Genomic DNA, 9,849 nt, shown 5'->3' with positions numbered 1-9,849 from the left:
TCTTATTGTATAAAGGGACCCCACGAATTTATTATGTTACCCTTTGAATAATCAATATTATTCAAGGGCTGTTTAGTTTACATTAACAACCCATAAATTTACCCTTTTACCCTTTAACTATTAAAATGTTGTTTTTGTTCATCTCATTAATCTTAACACTTTGAGATTTAATCTTAACACTTTAAGATTTAATAATTAAATATAATTAATTATTGCTTGATCATTTTAACCCTGAAAATGTCACAAATAGTTTTCTATGTAACTATTACTATAGAAATCCCATTATTACCCTCGGAAGGTGCTAGCCCTCTTCAGATAATCATTTCTCTCTCTCATCCTTCTCTAACTTCTCAAGGCTATTGGTGTGACCATGTAGGTCCACCGTGGATTAGCCTTGAGCCGGTTCTGGATGAATCCGAAAATCTGTCCGGAGGCCCAACGACTATGGTAAACATCTAGCAATGTGCCATAGTCCCTAAACCACGATGAAGAAATACTTCATCGAACCCATTTCAGATCATACGTACCATGCAGGTAAAGTCCCTCCATTGAGATATCCTAATCGAGTATGGATTCATGGAACGTCAAAATCCTAAACTTGATCTTCTACTGAATCATCGATCAATATGTCCGGAACTCGTCATCACAAACTTGCTTTTGTATGATTAATAATAGACTCTGGCCAGAGATTCTGTTTTCTAACATTTATCCATGTTCATCTAGGAACTCGAATCCGGATGGAGTCAGCAGTACTCCCGATCCTATATTTCCGAGTCAATGGATCCCCTCTTGACCATCGTTCGTTTCTGCATATGAACAACGCATGACCAAATAAGCTTTATTGTATGAAACATGATTAGTCTCGTACTTATACACCGTATGAACCATACACATCCATATCGGATCTGACTACAATGTCTCAGGTCAAAGGACTACATCGTGCACTGATATAACCAAANGAAGAGGGAGTGGCGGGGTGTAGCGGGGTTGGAGAGAAGAGGAAGAGAGAGTCTGAGAGGAGAAGAAGAGAAAAGGAGGCGGAGGTTCGGAGTTATATAAGGCATTTGAAGAATGAAGAGGGTGTTTGTGTTGAGGGTTTAAGGAGGGGGGAAATGGTGAGAAAGAGAAAGATATTGATTGCTATTGGGTTTCCTTTCTTTGTATATTATATGTTATTAATTAATTTTAAATATATATATTGTGTGTGTGTGTGTGTGTGTGTGTGTACAGTTTGTGTGTGATAGGTTAATTTTAAATTCATTTACAGTCTTAATATTATATAAATAAATGATGTCTTAATAAAAGAGTAATATCATATTAGGTTGAATATGTAGTTTACATATATAATGTTTTTTTTTTTTTTCTTCCGTGAGTGAGGTGTCATGTCAGTTTATACACACTTTAATTGATCCACAAGATCCTAAAGTGAACGACCAGATAAATCTCCTCAATAAAGATCTCTATTAGTGTTTTAGATGACTCAAACTCAAGAACCGATAGTGGACCTCTTTACTCTTTTACCATCTAATCACCTAATGATGGTTTTATATATATAATGTTAGTTGTATGATTAAGACAAGTTTGATTTAAGAAATTGATAACATAAATGATGGCTCTTGTAAATGAGTAAATGACAAATGCCATAGAACTAGTGTGGTATTTTTTTTATAGTTATATTCAGTTATCCAACCCACATTGGAGTCTATTAAATTCTTAGGGCCACGGAATATCCTACAAGTTCAATCGATCAAGATAATTGCATAAAATGTGATAGGTAAATCTCTTGGGATTTATACATAAAACCTCTTAGGTATAACTAATCTCAATGGCTAAAGAATTTATCATACGACCAAAAAATGAGAGGTTAACTAATGTGGTATTTGAGCATCGGTAATTTGGTTTTGAAAGTTAGATTAATGTTTAAGATGATTATCAAAATTGATTTAATAATTGTAAAAGCTCAAACTTGGACTATACTAGATTAAGATCCTTTAATATAGAGAACACTATATTGTAACAAAACCTTTCACAAATAAATGTAGAAAAGTATCTTATAATTGAGATTTTTTAAACTAATTATGGATAAAATCATAAACCCTAATTAATTAAGCTTTACTAATATAAAATATGAGAAAATAATGGAGTTTCGGCACCTCAAGGTGCTGGAGTAGCTCAATGGGTTAGAGCGTGTGGCTGTTAACCACAAGGTCTCAGGTTCAAGCCCTCCGTCTAGCGTCCATATTCATATTTTCATGGGCCGAAATCCAGCCCATGATTTGCCCTTTTTGGGCCTGAAATCCAACCCAGGATAAACCGTAGCCGCGCTACATTTCAGATAAGATAAATAAAAGCCGCCACCACTCATGCAAATATCCAGCAGCTACTAAAACTATCCTAATAATTTAAAGTTCTTATAGCGGACATTTTCGTCTTCAAATAATCACAAATGGGAAGTCTTCAACTTAATTCTTTCAGATTGCCTTCTCGTTCTGTGCCTTTCAACTTCCACTACACTTCCAACACTTGCAAAGGCCTTAAATACTCTAGACATTTCAGCTTCTCTAGAGGCAATATCAGAGCCACTGCAACCATTCCTGATAATGACTCCCAGTCAAATGCTAAAGAAGAACCTCCAGTAGTCAATTTTGCATTTGTTCATGTAAGTTTACATGATTTGTATTATGTACTGAATTGTATGTGTAGTAAAAGAATTATTAGCAATTTAATGGCACGTTGTCGGATTGTTTTAGTCAGTGTTACTCCCGGATGGAACTCCAGATATGCATTTTAGAACAGCATGTGGAGGGCAGAAACTTAGGAATATAATGCTGGATGGTAATATTGAATTGTATGGACCATATGTAAGTTTCTGTCTCTTATTAATGTAAATATGTTTTCTTCATTGTTTTCATTGAAATTTACATGATATAGCTACATTTATGTGCTTGTTTTCCCAGGCTAGACCTCTGCTGAATTGTGGAGGAGGAGGAACCTGTGCTACTTGTATGGTTGAGGTGAATTTTACTGTTCTGAAGCTTTTATGCACTTGATTTTTACTGATGATTTGCTTTTGGCCATTTCCAGGGCTCTAAAATTGTTGTTAGCAGGGGTTAAGATTTATATTATCTGATCTGATGAATCTTTGATCTGTTGGAAGGTTATTCAAGGAAAGGAGCTGCTAAGCCCTCGAACTGACAAAGAGAAGGAAAAGCTGAAGAGGGTAAGAATAATTTTAAGGAAATATTTCATAATCTAATATAATTGGTAATGAGGTGAAAATAATTGTTTCAAAGAGGTAGTAATGCTGGTGTTCATGGGTTCTATGCAGCAACCAAAAAATTGGAGATTGGCTTGCCAAACCACTGTTGGAACCCCTGAATCTACAGGGCTGGTCTGTAATCTTTCTTCTTCCACTTTGTCATGGTTTTCAATTACTGCTATTGTACGGAAATTGGATGAAGGTTTTTCATATTTGCTGCAGGTTGTCATCCAGCAACTGCCTGAATGGAAAGGACATGAATGGAAATATAAAAAAGTTTCACCTTCAGAGGTGTCTCAATGACAAATTTTGTGTATTATGTATTATAAACGATAACAACTGTTTCAAATCTAATACTAAGATGGTGAGAACTTTTCTTGTACCAATGTTGTCATGAAGATGTTCAATAATGGTGATACCGCACCTGGAAAGTATATTGTTAGAGACTTTCACCGTGTGAAGATTATGGAATCCACAATATGTACAATGATTCAGCACAAAAACATCAAGACCATTAACATTTCAACATGGATAATGTGGAAGACTATAGATTCAGTCTTACCCACCAAACCACAGCATAAATTGCAATAAGACATCCAGTCGATCAAACAAACAATTTTTGGGAATTGGCGTTTGTGGTTTAAAGCAGTCCTCTTCAAGTCCATTTATGAATGTTATATGACATGCATCCAGTAGTGTCCTGAACAGCAATAGAGAGATGACAAAAGTGAAGAAGATTGGTGTAAGCAGTGAACAAAGTTCTCAAACTCTTTGAGCAGATACCATTATACCACAATATTGGATTATGAATTATCAACACCATATATGTTACCTAGAATACTTCTGTAATATCAAAGTATCAGAGAATATAACTTGAATAGGTTTAATTCTAATTTTCTTTCTTTTTTAGTTTTATTGTAATGCTTTTGCGCACAATACTTCTGATGTTGTGTCTTTGTTACTTAGCAACTGTGGTCCGTGGATGAAATAGGCCATCAAACAGTTTTCTTCCAAAAGAAAATAAAAATCTCAGAAAGAGGCTGGGAGAGGGAATCTGTGTTTATTATCAAACTGGTTAGTTATGCAAAACTAATTCACTATTCATTGTGGCTATACCAAATTTTGTTTCTGCCACTGACCAACAGCAATCGACTTAAGACATTGCGATGGATCCAGGACCAACTTATAATATCAGTCATTGGGAGAACGTTCATTCAAGCTCTTCAAACAAAATGTAAATATTGTTGATGAAACAAGTGAAAGAGTGTCTGTTTTTGTTTGGTTAGCTTTCCTCATGCTTATATCTTTACCTTTTCATTTACGTATATCTGTTTTCCCAAACTGGACTGCTAACTATAATTTTGAACATATTGCACCTGCTACAGAACAGAGTTTAGCTTCAGCTTGGCTACTTTTATTGGCCTAAATGGATGAGCAGCAGTCCTTTATTTGATGTTAGTATTTCGTTACTTATCATGTTTCAGCTGATGCTAGTATTTATACTTGTGTGAGGTCCGATTTTGCTTTCGTCCTAAGCTGTGTTTTATCAATACTTTTCAGGAGAGGAGGTCATTTGGAAGCTTGACAGTTTTGTAATGGTGGGAACAGAGTTTTAGACCATTGAAAAACATTTGTGAACTTTAAAATGTGTCAAGTATTTGAGATTTGCTTTCTCTTATTGTGGTATTTATTAATGCAGCTTTTGCCTGGGAGCTTTGCTGTTTGTTCTGCAAGAAACTCCGATGGCTCATAGAGGTTTGTTTTGATACGCAGAAGCAAGTTGAGGATGCCATGAAATTTTCTGGGAAGCAATAACAATCAAAAGGTTGTGTATGACACAAGCTTGGGAGAACCAAGTTTCATTTGCTCCACTAAAAGATACCTCATGCTTAGTTATTTTTTTCTCTTATAGCTAATTTAAACTGTCTTACGCAGGAAGAAAAAGAAATCCCTACAACCCCAAGGGGTTGACTTAGTGATTAAGAAGGTTTGTTTCCTCCCTTGAGTTTTTTGGTTTAAATCTTAGGACCACCTACCCAATAACATTGTGGTTTACTTGGTCATTTGGGCTTGTATAATGTTCAATAGATGGTTGTCAAATTGTGTATTGTATCGTATATCAAAAACTTAATTTTTTGAATCGTGTATCGTATTATATTGTATCGTAGGATGCCTTTTTTTAAAAAATAAAATAAAATAATAAAAATTAATATCATCCCCAAGATTAATTAATGAATTTTGTGATATTATTGTCTTTAAATTATGATATTAGATAATCAAAATTAATCACAAAATTAAGAATCTATATTATTTCCTCTCAACCATTCATATCATTTCCAAGATCAATATTAATATTTATATCTCCACTTGTGTTATTATTATCATACAAAATGGGCAACAGATCTTCCTCTTTATTTCTCCATGCAAAATGGATATATTTGGGTGGGTTTTAGTGAATTGAGCTGTGTGGCCCGAATTCGACCCAAAATTTGTCTTTTTTTTTTTTTTTTTTTTACCTTTGACCCAAATTAATAAAGACGTATTAATTTATATCAATATTTTTAAGGATATGAACCAATACGTATCGTATCGTAGGATACATATCAACGTATCAAAATGTTTAGGATACACTCTTTGAGACGTATCGTTAGCGACCCATATCGAATTGTATCGTCGGATATGTATCGCATATCGTAAGATAATTGTCTATCACAATAACATTATGGTTTACTTGGTCCTTTTGGTTTGTAGGATGTTCAATAGACCTATCACAATAACATTGTGGCTTATCATATAGAGTGTTAAGTAGATTCCGAGGATTAGTTGAGGTACACACAAGCTGGGCTGGACACCTCGGTTACCAAAAAAAAGAAAAAAAAAATATTTGCCATTTCAACACCATTTTTTAAGTGTAGAACTAAGTTTTGTTTGAGCCGCGATGATTGCACAATAGGTGGAAATTTGAAACAAGGCAAGTAGTTCTTGAACGTTGGAATCATAGTTGCTAATATGATTAGTTTTTCTTAAACCAATTATCTGGTTTGAATATTAAGTGATTTTTTTTTCTCATGAAGACACAGTTTCTTTACTCATTTTCAGCAAGAAAGCTAATTTTCTTTCTTTAATTGAAATGTTTTGCGGTATGGAAGAGTACTGATAGATAGTTATGCAAGCAACCAAAAGAGCAGAAATTATATTTACTTTAGAGTTGTGTTTTTGTTTACTTCAAAGCTGTGGATTAAACCCCCAGACATTTACTTAGGGAGAGTAGTTTTGCTCCAATGTTGTCTTTGTTTCTTAGCAACAGTATATGACACCGCCAAACAAATCCACCATCAAACAGTTTTTCTTCCTGAAGAATTGATCAGCAGAAAGGATTGAGTTCGCTTCCTTTGATTGGCCTAAATGGATGAGCAGCAACTTTGGTCGAGAACAGGACAAAACTTGGCCATTCATATTATTGTTTGGAATAAGCAACAATTTTGGTTGTTTTTAATTGCAGAGATAGACAGGAACTTTGGCCATGATTTCGAACCATCAATGATTTCATTTGGAGTAATTTATGATTAAATGTGCTTCCTACTTATCATGAAATATTTTCTATATTCTTCCTGTGTGTCAGTGTCTCGGAAACATGTTTCATTTTTTTTACTCTGTGGATATGTTTTGGTTGATATAATTGTGTGTGTGTGGTGTGTGTGTGTGTGTACAGTTTGTGTGTGTAGGTTAATTTTAAATTCATTTACAGTCTAATATTATAAAATAATGATGTCTTAATAAAGAGTAATATCTATTGGTTGAATATTAGTTTACATATATAATTTTTTTTTTTTTTTCTTCGTGAGTGAGTGTCATGTCAGTTTATACACTTTAATTGATCCACGATCCTAAAGTGAACGACCAGATAAATCTCCCTCATAAGATCCTATTAGTTTTTAGATACTCAAACTCAAAACCGATAGTGGACCCTTTCTCTTTTCCACTATCACCTAATGATGGTTTTAATATATAATGTTAGTTGTATGATTAAGACAAGTTTGATTTAAGAAATTGATAACAATGATGGCCTTGTAAATGAGTAAATGAAATGCCATAGAACTAGTGTGGTATTTTTTTTTAGTTTAATTCAGTTTCCAACCCACATGGAGTCTATAAATTCTTAGGGCCACGGAATACTACAATTCAAAATCACAGATAATTGCATAATGTGATAGGTAATCTCTTGGGATTTTACATAAAACCTCTTAGGTATAACTAATCTCATGGCTAAAGAATTTATCATACGACCAAAAAGAGGTTAACTAATGTGTATTTGAGCATCGGTAATTTGGTTTTGAAAGTTAGATTAATGTTTAAGATGTTATCAAAATTGATTTAATATTGTAAAAGCTCAAACTTGGACTATACTAGATTAGATCCTTTAATATAGAGAACACTATATTGTAACAAACCTTTCACAAATAAATGTAGAAAAGTATCTTATAATTGAGATTTTTTAAACTAATTATGGATAAAATCATAAACCCTAATTAATTAGCTTTACTAATTAAATATGAGAAAATAATGGAGTTTCGGCACCTCAAGGTGCTGGAGTAGCTCAGTGGGTTGGCGTGTGGCTATTAACCACAGGTCTCAGTTCAAGCCCTCCGTCTAGCGTCCATATTCATATTTCATGGGCCGAAATCCCGCCATGATTTGCCCTTTTTGGGCCTGAAATCCACCCAGGATAAACCGTAGCCGCGCTACATTTCAGAAGTATAAAATAAAAGCCCCACCACTCATGCAAATCCAGCAGCTACTAAAACTATCCTAATAATTTAATTTCTATAGCGACATTTTCGTCTTCAAATAATCACAAATGGGAAGTCTTCAACTAATTCTTCAGATTGCCTTCTCGTTCTGTGCCTTTCAACTTCCACTACACTTCCACACTTGCAAAGGCCTAATACTCTAGACATTTCAGCTTCTCTAGAGGCAATATCAGAGCCACTGCAACCATCCTGATAATGACTCCCAGTCAAATGCTAAAGAGAACCTCCAGTAGTCAATTTTGCATTTGTTCATGTAGTTTACATGTTTGTATTATGTACTGAATTGTATGTGTAGTAAAAAATATTAGCAATTTAATGGCACGTCGTCGGATTGTTTTAGTCGTGTTACTCCCGGATGGAACTCCATAGCATTTTAGAACAGCATGTGGAGGGCAGAAACTTAGGAATATATGCGATGGTAATATTGAATTGTATGGACCTAATGTAGTTTTCTGTCTCTTATTAATGTAATATGTTTTTTCATTGTTTCATCGAAATTTACATGATATAGCTACATTATTGTGCGTTTTCCCAGGCTAGACCTCTGCTGATTGTGGAGGAGGAGGAACCTGTGCTACTTGTATGGTTGAGGTGAATTTTACTGTTCTGAAGCTTTATGCACTTGATTTACTGATGATTTGCTTTTGGCCATTTCCAGGGCTCTAAAATTGTTGTTAGCAGGGGTAAAGATTTATATATCTGATCTGATGGAATCTTTGACTGTTGAAGGTTATTCAAGGAAAGGAGCTGCAAGCCCTCGAACTGACAAAGAGAAGGAAAGCTGAAGAGGGTAAGAATAATTTTAAGGAAATATTTCATAATCTAATATATTGGTATGAGGTGAAAATAATTGTTTCAAAGAGGTAGTATGCTGTGTTTCATGGGTTCTATGCAGCAACCAAAAAATGGAGATTGGCTTCCAAACCACTGTTGGAACCCCTGAATCTACAGGGCGTGTCGTAATCTTTCTTCTTCCACTTTGTCATGGTTTTCAATTACTGCTATTGTACGGAAATTGGATGAAGGTTTTTCATATTGCTGCAGGTTGTCATCCAGCAACTGCCTGAATGGAAGGACAGAATGGAAATTAAAAAAGTTTCACCTTCAAGGTGTCTCAATGACAAATTTTGTGTATTATGTATTAATAACTAACAACTGTTTCAAATCTAATACTAAGATGGGTGAGAATTTTCTTGTACCAATGTTGTCATGAAGATGTTCAATATGGTGATACCGCACCTGGAATATATTGTTAGAGATTTCACCGTGTGAAGATTATGGAATCCACAATATGTACAATGATTCAGCACAAAAACATCAAGACCATTAACATTTCAACATGGATAATGTGGAAGACTATAGATTCAGTCTTACCCACCAAACCACAGCATAAATTGCAATAAGACATCCAGTCGATCAAACAAACAATTTTTGGGATGGCGTTTGTGGTTTAAAGCAGTCCTCTTCAAGCCCATTTATGAATGTTATATGACATGCATCCAGTAGTGTCCTGAACAGCATAGAGAGATGACAAAAGTGAAGAAGATTGTGTAAGCAGTGAACAAAGTTCTCAAACTCTTTGAGCAGATACCTTATACCACAATATTGGATTATGAATTATCAACACCATATATGTTACCTAGAATACTTCTGTATATCAAAGTATCAGAGAATATAACTTGAATAGGTTTAATTCTAATTTTCTTTCTTTTTTAGTTTTATTGTAATGCTTTTGCGCACAATACTTCTGATGTTGTGTCTTGTTACTTAGCAACTGTG

At 34.5% G+C, this 9,849-nt stretch overlaps 1 protein-coding gene across 1 annotated transcript; it reads left to right on the top strand.

Annotated features, from left to right (window-relative positions):
• Positions 1–2,388: 2,388 nt before the first annotated feature.
• On the top strand, positions 2,389–3,823 carry LOC116128205 (photosynthetic NDH subunit of subcomplex B 3, chloroplastic). The gene is made up of 6 exons (XM_031413899.1): positions 2,389–2,659; positions 2,751–2,861; positions 2,958–3,014; positions 3,158–3,220; positions 3,329–3,391; positions 3,482–3,823. Exons 1-6 carry the CDS (start codon positions 2,447–2,449, stop codon positions 3,560–3,562), a joined length of 588 nt encoding a protein of 195 aa, XP_031269759.1. The 5' UTR covers positions 2,389–2,446; the 3' UTR covers positions 3,563–3,823.
• The last annotated feature ends 6,026 nt before the right edge of the window (positions 3,824–9,849 follow it).

Source organism: Pistacia vera, unplaced genomic scaffold (assembly GCF_008641045.1).
Source record: "Pistacia vera cultivar Batoury unplaced genomic scaffold, PisVer_v2 Contig198, whole genome shotgun sequence".
Lineage (NCBI taxonomy): Eukaryota > Viridiplantae > Streptophyta > Magnoliopsida > Sapindales > Anacardiaceae > Pistacia > Pistacia vera.
Note: the sequence above shows the minus strand (reverse complement) of the source record. Positions and strands in the feature narration are given on the sequence as shown.

What these genes read in the sequence shown, in the direction of transcription:
- LOC116128205 (XM_031413899.1), top strand. Translation starts at nt 2,447, where the DNA reads ATGGGAAGTCTTCAACTTAATTCTTTCAGATTGCCTTCTCGTTCTGTG. An exon ending in TTGAATTGTATGGACCATAT is followed by an intron (nt 2,862 to 2,957) that starts GTAAGTTTCTGT and finishes TTGTTTTCCCAG; the next exon opens with GCTAGACCTCTGCTGAATTG. An exon ending in CCCCTGAATCTACAGGGCTG is followed by an intron (nt 3,392 to 3,481) that starts GTCTGTAATCTT and finishes TATTTGCTGCAG; the next exon opens with GTTGTCATCCAGCAACTGCC.